The sequence below is a fragment of the Perna viridis genome, chromosome 1 (assembly GCF_037379345.1).
Source record: "Perna viridis isolate PV_CMFRI_1.1 ecotype Kerala chromosome 1, ASM3737934v1, whole genome shotgun sequence".
Taxonomy (NCBI): domain Eukaryota; kingdom Metazoa; phylum Mollusca; class Bivalvia; order Mytilida; family Mytilidae; genus Perna; species Perna viridis.
In genome coordinates this window covers 44,877,635-44,889,815 of record NC_142445.1, presented here as the reverse complement: position 1 = coordinate 44,889,815, position 12,181 = coordinate 44,877,635, and the positions used below count along the sequence as shown (strand labels likewise).

Below are 12,181 nucleotides of genomic sequence, written 5' to 3'. Positions count from 1 at the left end.
AAATAATATTTTCTGCTGATTAACATTTAATTATGATGTTTAATTGCTACCCAGTATTATTTGATGAATTATTGCTTCCTATCTCTTTATAATGTTCTTTAATGATGTCTGGTCATCTTTCAACATTTCTTCAGTCATTGCTTAATAAGATATACTAGAATGTAAAGATATATATACTGACCATGTCCAACAGTTTATTTTAGAATACAGATGGATATTGTGATCTGTCAGTTAGTTCATGCTTTTTAACTTTTCTAGGGTAAGGGAGGACCTTTTTGTGAGTTCAGAGTCCGGGTACAAGGTGACAGGTCTGTGATTCTGGAGTCTGTTAAGAATCCACTACAGTTCATTACTATTGGAGAGGATGGTAAACCTCAGGATGTAAAGGCTATTCTGGATAAGGAACCCTCCAGGAGATTCTTCACTTATTGCAAGGTAAGGAGATACAATAGTACAGGCCTCGATCTGTGTGTCTGTTAATATATTTGTGAAACATTCCTACTATTATCATCAACAAAGTTGTGCAAATGATAAGTGTTTCTTATAATGTCATTGTTTAATTGTAGGTCTAATCAGTTTGTAAAAGCTGAAAATTAAAAAAAGAGTACTTCATTTAATTTTTCTATTCAAATAATTAGTGTATAGTGAGAAACATGTTATCAATTTTTAATGATTTTGAAGGGAGTTTTCAGACATAGAGGTACTATTATGTTCAACACATCATCAACACAGTCTATCAACATTAACTCAGACTTCACCATGACAGCAACAGGCAAGAGAAATAAAAATTCTCACTTCTTGATACACAAAGTAGATACTGGTGGTGTTAGAATGTTTGAAAGTGTAGCAAACCCTGGAAAATATATAAGACTTAAAGATGGAAAAATTGATTGCTTGGTAAGAATAACATTTATGTCAGACTGGCTTACATTCCATGTATTGAAAATACATGTGACTTTTTAACCAACAGGTGGTGATTAAATTTCTGCAAGAGGTTTCCTGCCAATTTACATTTTCCAAGTTTTCTACAAATTTCACTTGAGAAACCAATTCTCCTTCAATCAATTATTGATTTAAACTATTTCTGCACTGTCTGTGATAATATTCAGATTTTGACATGCTCTCTAAAGTGCACATATTCAAAACCTTAATTTTACCATCTCAAGTAGAGAAATAAGTTACTCTCATTACAGAGGGAGAATCTACCTGTGTATATGTTATTTAGAATACAAGCCCTATATGACCTTCAACTCCATCTACCTGTGTATATGTTAATAAGAATACAAGCTGTATATGACCTTCAACTCCATCTACCTGTGTATATGTTAATAAGAATACACCTGTGTATATGTTAATAAGAATACAAGCCCTTTATGACCTTCAGCTTTGCTTATACATGTATTAACAAAGCTATGTAAGGTGGAGTGAATTACACCCCTGATATTTTATAGATATGCAAATAACACTAGTTATATGTGTGATAATAATTGATATGTGGGAACTTTGCCAATTTTTTTGTCACACACTTTTTATGAAGATCCTATGCCAGAAAGGGCTATCTTCTAGTGCATTTAAAATAGTAGATAGCACCTTCTGACATACAACCCTCAAACAATGGTAAGACTAACTAATACTCCAATGTTCTGTTTAACTCCAAATTTGCAGAGGCCTATTCATAGCAACACTTATTTTTGGTTGCAAAATCTTAATCTATGTTAATTATGCTGTGATCTTTAGTGACAATTTTTTACATGACACTGTATTGGCTTAATAGTGATTCTATTAAAATATGACAGATGAAAAGCCTAGTAAGTTTTAATTTTATGTAATATCTAGTAAATTTTTCATTGGGTTATAGTTTTAATTAGCTATTCTTTGGTTGACAGGGCGCAAGAGATGAAGCATCACATTTTATTGTTGAAAAGCACCCAGAAGGAGGTAGTATCAGTTTACAGTCTGCTTCACAGAGAGGCTTGTATTTAGGAATGAAGCCAGATGGGAGAATTTGGCCCACTGTTGATACTGGTGTCAATAATATCAGTTTGTTCCCTGAAGTCATTGAATGTAAGTATAATAGAAATTAGACTGTGGACAAAAAATTGTTTATGCTTGAAAGATGATATATGACAGGAATGCTTAGAATTGTCTATCCATTATTTTTTGCTTTCTTTTCCAATTTAAAGTATTAATTGAAAGTGCAGTTTTGAATGTTCCAAGAAGTACAATGGTAAAACTTTAAACAGGATATAGCAGCCTGAATAACTTTTTGTTGGGAAATTGTAGGTAAAGCTTAACTCATATAAGGCCTTTTTATTTATTGGTGAGAATTTATCTTTAACCAGGGTCTAAATATGGTTCTAAAGGTAAGTTCCTGTAGAACACTTGCTATACCTCAGTTATCTGTTATTTCATCAGTCTTCTAACTTGACAGGGTTTTGTTTTATTTATGCAAATGATAAAAAGTTTTAATTTCATTATTTATAGAATATGTGGCTAAATGTTTTTTGACATTGCTTTTGGAAGGATGTCATTATGACTTATTTGCCTTATTTTGCTAGATCATGAATGCTTAGTGATTAAATTTATTTTCTGTTAATTCTGTTCTTTAAATATTTTGATCATAATTGTACTGTGTAAATTCTCTTTAGGATAATATAATCTGATTTATTATAACACACTCTGTCTTAATTATTTTTTCCTCTTAAATTTGTGTTACCTAAAACCTGTAGTTTTTGTCATTAAAACTGTCCAAAAATTCTTGCACATTAGTCTTTAATGCATTTCTATTTCTTCTGAGAAATTCTTGTGTGAAACTTAATTTTATGTTTCCTCAAGTTGTGAAGACTGTTACTAAGTAAATTTTTAATAATACACTTGAATAACAACAGGCCGTCATTTTACAGATCTTAAATGTTCACATAAGTATTTTAAATTATGAGTTTTGAATGGTGCAGTAAGGTACAATCTAGGTCAATTATTTTTAACATAGTTATGTAGTACCCTGATGATCATATTACCACCTCAACATGTCAAATTTATTATTATATTATATAATGGAATTAGAGGTTAGAAGATTGTTATTTTCAGCCTATCTCTAATATTTTTTTCTGGAAGTATTTTGATCAATCTCATATTCTGTCACTGAAATTTATTACCCTCTTTCTGAGCAACTATAGATTACAACTATATCTTGAACCTAGTAATGGCATGAAACGTTATGCTCTTCATACATATATCAATTAAATCATCTCTGCTTCAACTTATTTACCTCTGAAATTCAAAAAAATTGTGTCTATAGACAATTTTTTTTTGGCGAACTAAATTTGTATATTTTTTTAACTGATTATCACAGGTGATATTTAGTAAAGTTCATTATTACATTCACTATAAAGTGTTAACAGAACTTAGATTTGCATCACATTCTCTTACTTTCTGATAGGATTTTGTATAAGGGTAATTTGTATTTACTCACCTTCCTGAATGGATGTATGTTTGGGTAATTTGTAATTACCTAACAGGAGCTTGTTTTAATAAATTCTCCCATTACTTCATTGTGTATTTCTGGAATGGCACCAAACCAGCGGATAATATTTGACTGTTGAAAGTAATTTGTTGACATAAATATCTTTTTATGATAATATGATTTTAGGCTTTGCCAATGAGGGATGAAGATATTTGTACTCTAATAACATTTAAATTTTGGTGATAATGCACTGCTGTGTTATATAGCTAATGTCTTGACAAACTGGAATATATAAGACCCCTGATTATTTTTTTTAAAAGAACACTTCATTTCAGAAATGCTTCTGTTCTGATAGAGTAATATGTTGCCGTTCACGTTTCTTATTATCTACGTATATAGGATGCTGCTGACAATTTCCTTTTATGGAGATAAGTCAGCAGAGTGCTATTTGCTTGTTTTGAAATACTTGTAACCAAGATATAGGCATGATGACATTATACAGGTAATTATTATTTTCACCTGATATTTATAGTTGGTGTACCAAAGAGTAAGAGTACAGAGATGTTAGAGGAAGAGGAAATGGGAGAAGTTAAAGCTAAACCAGAACCTATTAAGAAAGATTTTGCAGGTGAGCTCATTTTTAATCTTATACTACAGGTGGATGGAGAACATATACATGATGCAGTCATTTTCACATAACCTAAAGTAATATTTCAATTTATTAAATATTATTAGTCCATTTAAAATCCTGAAGGATTTAGTAAGAAATCTGAGCTTGCTTTGATGATTTGGATGCATTGTTTATTATATGGAAACACCTATCATCTATGTGTTAGTTTCATTGAGTTAAAGTTGAATTAGATTAAAAGGTCTTAGGAAGATAACTTGTGGTAGCCTATATGTGTTTTTTTCTACAGAGTGAATTTTGTTGATTACTAAAACACTGACTCTGTGTAGCCTTTTTGTACAACACACCTTTTATATGTACAATGCAGAGAAATACAGTGTTTTGAGAACCATCAAAATGGTTTTTGCTTTAGATTTACTATGTACCTGCATGCAAAATATGCTGGTTGTATATTGTAATAGAAAAGCATGATGCAGTTATTCAGACAAGCTTGAGTTTGTAAATGGTGATATCTCTGGTATTATATCCCCCATTTGATTTTATAGTATTTGTTACTGATGATATGGATACTTCTTTGTTGGGAGGTGAGTCTATAACCTCTGTGTTGTTCCTAACGCTAATCACTAACATAGCTCAGGGTTCATTTATTTTGTCATTTTGTATAAGGTAACTCAATATTTGAGACCTAATTGAGATTTGTGATGCCAGTTCATATGGCATCATCCCACAAAAAAACCTGGAGATTTTTTTTGCTATTCATTCACTTTTAAATTGTTTTACCAACCAATGTTGCCAGATTTTGTGTTGGGATAGGACAGACTGGCATATTTTTAAGGATCGAGAATTAATTGCTGAGTCCTGAGCTATGGTAATTTAAATGCAGTTTTCAAACTTCAAATCAAATTTCAGTTTGAGTATTAGATCACAAAGCTTCAAATGATCACTGTTTCAAAAATTTTAAATCTCTTTAGCTATGCCATATATAGCTATATTTAATGTATTTTGTTTAAATGAACATGTCTTGTTGATTTAAAGTATTTTTGCACATGTTTTATTAATATTTGTACTACCTAGCTGAACTTTGATAAGAAGATGTGGCTGCATAGAGTTTGAAATCTTTTAAATTTGAATAGCTTTATATTGCTAATTTGTAGAAGTTTGATTGATGAATAACAAATTAACTTGGATTTCTTTACAGTTATTTGGGTATATTATCGATATTTCCCCTTTCCCTTCTTACTGCATGTTTAACCAGTCAATCTTTTACACTCGGCATGAAATGTACCGTCATTTGTAACTACTGTTACCAATATAATTCCATACATCATGGTATTGAATAGGTCGTTGTTAATTCTCTCTGTTATGTTTCAGTTTAAAGGCTTGTGGTTAAGGTATTCCTAATTATGCCTTCTTTGGAGGTTGTATATATTGATCATGATGTCTTTGGTTTTAGTCTTTCCAGTAAACTCAGTTGTACCACAGGTGGTTCAGTGTAGCCACTCAACAGTGTTCATTAAAACCCTATGGGAAACATTTTTTGCCTATATCTCTGCCTTTACATGGGCCAGGTGGTTCATGGCAAGAATGATATAAGTAAAAGGAGCTCTCTAAACCTTTTGTTTAAATGATCAAATGGTAAGACCACATGATTTCAAATTCTCTAGTTGAGCAAATTTGGCTCTTAAGAGCCTCTAGTTTTAATAGGGAGGACAAAGGTGTGGGTGAGTTAGAGGTCCAGTCGTAATATTTCCTTGTTAATAAGGCTGGTTTTATTTTTTACTTAATAAATAAATATAACAGAAGTATTCTAGTATATAAAGAGAGGAGTTATTGGGAGTGTATTCTCTTCCTTAGACTATGGCAGGCAGTGTGACTTGGCCATTCTTTTTTCACTCATATTCTTACTCTAAAGATCTTAGCTGGGCATATAACTATGTATATTCACATGTTTGCATGTCAGAATGATCAGAATGTATTATATGTGTGCATTTTGGCTTTGATCTATATGTTGTGCTGCATGAATAGAAGTTGTATAGTTTACTGTGTTTTGCTCTTGTTCGATTGTTGTTCCTTCAGTTTTAATTGACTTCCTTAAATTTGTTAAACTTCATAACTGTTGTTCTGGCCCATTTAAAATAAATTGTACCAGGAATTGTGCGTACAAGTATAATACTTCACTATAATGTCTATATATTTTTTTCCTGATGATTATGTTTTTAGTGAATTCATCCTTTCTGTATGAATTCAACTGTAGGTAATAGCTGTTAGTAGTATGTATAGTTATTATGATGACATGTAACTGAAAGTATGAGTCATTTGCTGCAATAATGCCTGATTACATTAACTGTCATTAATTCATATAGAAAAAAAAATATTAAAAAAAAATCAAGCAAGTCAGCTGGACTTGTGTTGGTGTACTAGAATAAAAAAATCGCCCAGTCTGTCTTCCTATCTGTTCGTGACTATGTCTGTCCATAATTTGTAAGCACAAAACTCCTAAACTGTTGATTGGATTTCTGTAAAACTTCATTGAAAGGTTAGGCATCATATGTATATTTGAAAGATGGAAGTAATGATTGTTGGATGCTTGCAAGGGAACATTTCAATTTAAGGCATCAAATAGTTTTATAACTCAAATAAAATTTAAGTCAGTATAATTAGCATCTCATAAATGGGACTTATCTACAACTTTTCAATCAATTTTACATTTAATGAAAATTTGTAAGTAGAATCGGCATCATATGTAGTTATGTATGAAGGAAGATTTACAATGTTGGATGCTTGAAAGGAAAGGGGATAATCCAACTTGAAGGTTCTATATTTACATCTATCATTAGCATAACTCTTCTATTCTAAAAATACTAAATGGATTTTGATGAAACTTTATATGAAGGTAGGCATCAGATGTGTATAAAATAAGTAAATTATTATTTGAAAATATTTTTTTGATTCCTGCCAGGGGACATTATCAGATTTGTATGTCCAAATTTATTAAACTGAGAAATTTTTTTATGAGGTTGTTCACATTATTTTAAGTTAATTTTGTCGAGAAATCCCAAATTTGTATCACTGTAAGCAGAGTATACCAAAAAACTCTTACATTTTTTTTATTTATTGAAATGGAATAGATAATCCTCCCCTTTAAGATAATCTTTAGCATACCAGTAATAGATGACTTTGATTGAAAAAATCTGTGCTGTCCAATCATTATTTACATAGTGATATTTTTAGATGGTGACTGGAGTATACATGTATCAACCCTTGAATCTCTGGATGAAAATGCTGATGTTTCCTTGACGGTGTATGGAGATTTAGGTACTTCAGGTGCCATTATTCTTGGAGCACCTCCTGGTAAAAAGATATTTACTGCAGGAAATAACGATGAATTCAGAGTAAGTTAAAACGTCATTTTATTTTATTATAAGTTATAGTTGATTCAGGCATGTTCGTAATAAGTGTTTTAGGGTAAGTTTTCTAGTGGTTTTTTAACTCAAATAAAATTTTAAGTAACAGTATGATGCAAATCAAACAATAAAAACCAATTAATAAAAAAATTGAGTTAACATTTTTAAATTCTTAAAGACAAAACTGAAGTTTTCCAATCAGTTGCTTTGAATACTGGCAGTATTTCATGTATTTTTAGGCAAACCTTTCCAAAGTAGGCAACATCTTCAAAATAAGATTAGAACTTATACCCAGAGGTTCAGCTGATCCATCCTGGAAAGTGAAGGATGTAAAAATGACAGACCTAAATACCAAAGAAACTCTGGTATTCCCATTCAATAAATGGTTGTCTAAAGTACAGGAAGATCGTGAAGTAATGAGAGAACAGCCTGTTAGGAAGAATGGTGAACCTGTTCTACCATGTAAGTAGATATATGGAAAGAAACTATTTACATGCAAGAGTATTTATTGATTTAAAGTCTTTCAATAAATCTAAAGAGGGGGATGTTCTGCAATTGTCTTTCTTCTGTTTGTCCATTCATTTATGCAAATGCAATTTTGTTTGTATTACAATTTTTTCTGTGTGATTTAGTACTCAGCTTTGACATGATTTGTTGTAAGTCGTCTTATTATATGCTATGAAGTAGTGTGTACACTGTTTATACTTGTCAGGCTGTCTGGCATTATATTTTGGCAACTTCTCGTCTCTTTTACTTGAAATTTTGACACAAGCTTATAATAGGTGTGCTATCATTTGTTATGTCATCAATTAAGATTTCAGACTCATGTGAATACAATGTTCTGTTTGCTGACTTGGTTTATATTTAAATATAATATTCTTGTTGCAGTTTCATCTGATTCTAATTGTTACAATCGTTTGATATTGTGAAACAAGCTTTACATATGTTAACCATACCTAGGGATTTGGTTACAGACTTGTGTGACAAGAATTTTTTGTTTGCCAATAGTTTATACTTAACCTAACCCTAGATTTGGCTACAGGGATGTCACAAGTGGGAATTTGCTTACATATTTCTTGATTTCTTCAATTTGCCAGATCATAACTTCCTTTCTGGCTTTTTTCAAAATTAGAAAGTTGAACACACAAGTGTTGACTTGTTTTTTTCTGCTTATACCATATAGAATAATTTACAATTTAGTGCACATATTTCTCATGATCAGTTGGATGTGGTCCCTTAATTTTTATTTTGCCCTTCCATTATCGCCCTAATTGATGAGACTAAAACTTTGTAAGAATAGGATTCTGAACATTAATATTTCAATTATAGTTTTTTTTTCTGTTTGTACTTAGCAGAATATTTTCATACGAAGTACATAGCTCAGGGGTTTCATTAACTTTTTGCAATGCAGGTACCTTTGGTTTTGTAGGAGGTACTTTTCATCATTTTCTTTTATAAAAATATATGAAATTTTAAAAATTCAGGAGGTACCTTTCAGTACCTTAGAAGGGTGAAAGTACATAGTACCGCCTCTTAATGAAAGACGTGATAGCTGTACGAGGGATATTATTAATAAATCGACTGTGTTTTTTTGTGTTGCCCGTTACAGCTTGATAAACTTGATATATTGGTATTCTTAGCATCATTATTATATTTTGAAACCTCTTCTTTCTATTCTTGTCCTCTTTTGAACTAGTAATTGCTTATCTTATGACCATTTTATATGTACATTGTAGTGGTGAGATACCATGTGATAATAACCACAGGGAAAGATGAAGGATCAGATACAGATGCCAATGTTTACATTAATATTGCTGGTCAGAAAGGAGATACTGGAAAACGGCAACTTTTACAGTCCAATAACGTCAATAAGTTTAGATGTGGCCAGGTGAGTTATCAAGGAATGAATTATTACTTCTGTATATACGCCTGAGTTAAAATCTTAACAGGAGTTTCACCTGAGAGTTAGGTACCTGTCTTTGTAAGAATCATGCAAAATCTGAAAAATATGATACATCCCAAGAAAGGCTTCATATTTTTTATTTTTGAAATTAAGTTGTTTTATGGGTCTATATTATGAAATGTGTAATTATTCATTTCAGTCTGTCTGCTCTTAGGAAGTAATCAACATTGAAAATCCAATACATTCTATTGTATTTGAGTGTCATTTAGAGTTATCTCCCTTAATTTTTAAATCTACAGTGCATTCTATATATTTTTTTATCTCCTAAACATGGCAATTTAAACAAAATATCAAAAATGAAAATATGTAGGCTTTTCACCCATGAATTACATTTTGAATGATTCTTAGCTGGAGTGCTACTTAAGTAGCAGTCCAGCTAAGAATCATGCAAAATGTGATTCATGGATAAAAAGCCTACATATTTTTAATTTTGATATTTTGTTTGAATTGCCATAGTAAACAGAAATTAAAATTCAGTTTTTCATATAACCGGTGTTCTTAGGATATAAAAATTATATAGAATGCACAGTAGATTTCAAAATTAAGGGAGATAACTCTGTAAATGACACCCAAATACAGTAGAATGTATTGGATTTTCAATGTTGATTATCTCCTTAGAGCAGATAGACTGGAATGAATAATTACACATTTCATAGTATAGACCCATAAAACAACTTAATTACAAAAATAAACTTAATTACAAAAATAAAAATATGTAGCCTTTTTTAGGGTATATTACATTTTTCAGATTTTGCATGATTCTTACAAAGACAGTTACTTAACTAATAAAATAGATTTCTTAGCTTAGTAGAATTAGCTTGATACTATAAAGCTGAAAATGGTTATCAATAGAATATTTTAATTTTATTGGTTATGAGCCTTCTGATTGGTTGGTTCTCAATAGGCAACATAGGTTATTTTGATATTAAATGATATGTTGATTAAAGATTAATCTTGGTTTGGACTGGAATTGATTAGAAATTTGTATTTTATGATGAATAAACTGCACTAAATTGGTTGTATTGTATAATTTGATCAAAAATAAAAACAATCCTTAAATAGAAAATAAATTGCCAAATTGAAGCTACTAAACTATTTTTGGGGCAGTCCAAAATGTCCTTGTTAGACATTTGCGTATTTGCTTCTGTATGTTGTTCATGGGTTTTCATTGGTTTAGGTTTGAAGGTATATTTTTTATACAATGTTAGTTTTACAATCCAGGGTATATTCTTTATGACATTTTGTATTTCTTTGCAATATGAAAAGGAATTAATATTGGTACTGTTTGAAAACTATATCCTGTCCATACATTGTATTTAAAGACCTTTCTTTATTTTTTTTCTTCCCAAACTCTATGGAAAGTGCCTTTTACATTAATCATCAGTATATGATAACTTTTGTTTCAGACCGACATATTCCATTTGGAGGCAGTATCATTAGGTGTACTTCAAAAGATAACAATAGGACATGATGGAACAATGGCTGGAAAGGGATGGTTCCTTGATGAGATAGTCGTCAGAGAGTTTGAAGATGCTAAAGAAGAATATATCTTTCCTTGTGAAAAGTAAGTAATTTTTCTGTAGAAGTTTAATGAATGCTTTTGACAAGTTGTCTATGATATGTATGTCAAGTAAACTCATTCCAGTATCAATTACACATATATGGACTTGTTTATTTTCCTTTATTTATGTGTGTTTTACAAATTTTGATAGTGAAATGCACTTGAAAAGTTATCCAGATCACAGGATTTAATTTATGTTACATTACCAATTACAGATAAAAATATTCTAAATGAATGGAAATAGATTAAGAAATTGTACCATATTCAGAAAATTCCAGGAGAGTAACTTTTAGTTTTTGCTAAGTTTATTATTCATTATTTATCGTAATATTATTATAATTTTCAATCATATGTTTTGTGATCATTTTAACGCTTATTCATACTTTCATTTATTTTCAGGTGGCTTGACACTGGTGAAGAAGATAGAAAGATAGAAAGAGTGCTATATGTGAAGGGTAGGTGATGAGAGTTATTTCCCTTTGTCTTCCTGAGATTAACCTTTTATCTGTGGTGTGATTAATACATGTCTTATAATGCCACAACTGTACCTCCTAGATTTGCATGTTGACATTTCAGCAGTGAAGACCATGAGTGAGATTGAAATTCCTCAGGAAACTAACTGATTTTATTTTGAACAATTATGATGAGAGTTCTTCCAAAGACTGTGCAATTTTCTTCTGTTTTTTTTGTATATCATTCATGATAGAAGAACTTTGGTCATGTTATGATTGTGAATAGAAGAAAGTTATAAAAGTGCCATATTTGTTCCTGTTTACAGGAACTTTTAAATATTAACTACAGTCAAACCCATGTTAGCAACCATCTGTACTCAGCAATAATCTGTCTTAAAAGACTTATGTTTGAAATATCTCTAGATAATTCTTTGCATAAATAAGCTGTATATAAAAACCACTTGTGACCATGATTTTTGCTCTTTCTTTGGAGGTTCACTTCAGGTTTGACTGTATTTCCAACAAATATTATACCCCATATTGGAATTACCTTGTCCATCCGTCTCTCTGTCCTGAATTTCATGGCAATTTTCTCCCAACCCAATGGATGGATTAATTTCAAATTTTGTGTGCGGCTTAATATGTTTAGGGTATCCCTCTGCCAGCTCACTAGCAGTTTTAGCTTTACTTTGTTTCTATTTTAATTGTTT

At 30.9% G+C, this 12,181-nt stretch overlaps 1 protein-coding gene across 11 annotated transcripts in view; it reads left to right on the top strand.

The window, feature by feature from the left end:
• The window catches only part of LOC148628941 (uncharacterized), a 69,244-nt gene that overhangs the window by 11,957 nt on the left and 45,106 nt on the right, over positions 1-12,181 (top strand). For 7 of the 11 annotated variants that reach the window (XM_088541252.1, XM_088541225.1, XM_088541211.1 and 4 more), the window contains exons 13-23: positions 259-435; positions 682-897; positions 1,887-2,064; positions 2,343-2,363; positions 3,996-4,091; positions 4,637-4,675; positions 7,323-7,483; positions 7,735-7,957; positions 9,232-9,383; positions 10,865-11,022; positions 11,419-11,474. In XM_088541252.1, coding sequence (XP_088397378.1) covers positions 259-435; positions 682-897; positions 1,887-2,064; positions 2,343-2,363; positions 3,996-4,091; positions 4,637-4,675; positions 7,323-7,483; positions 7,735-7,957; positions 9,232-9,383; positions 10,865-11,022; positions 11,419-11,474 — 1,477 coding nt within the window. The remainder of the gene's footprint in view (positions 1-258; positions 436-681; positions 898-1,886; positions 2,065-2,342; positions 2,364-3,995; positions 4,092-4,636; positions 4,676-7,322; positions 7,484-7,734; positions 7,958-9,231; positions 9,384-10,864; positions 11,023-11,418; positions 11,475-12,181) is intronic. The other 4 variants (XM_088541243.1, XM_088541209.1, XM_088541234.1 and 1 more) reach the window with 3 other exon arrangements.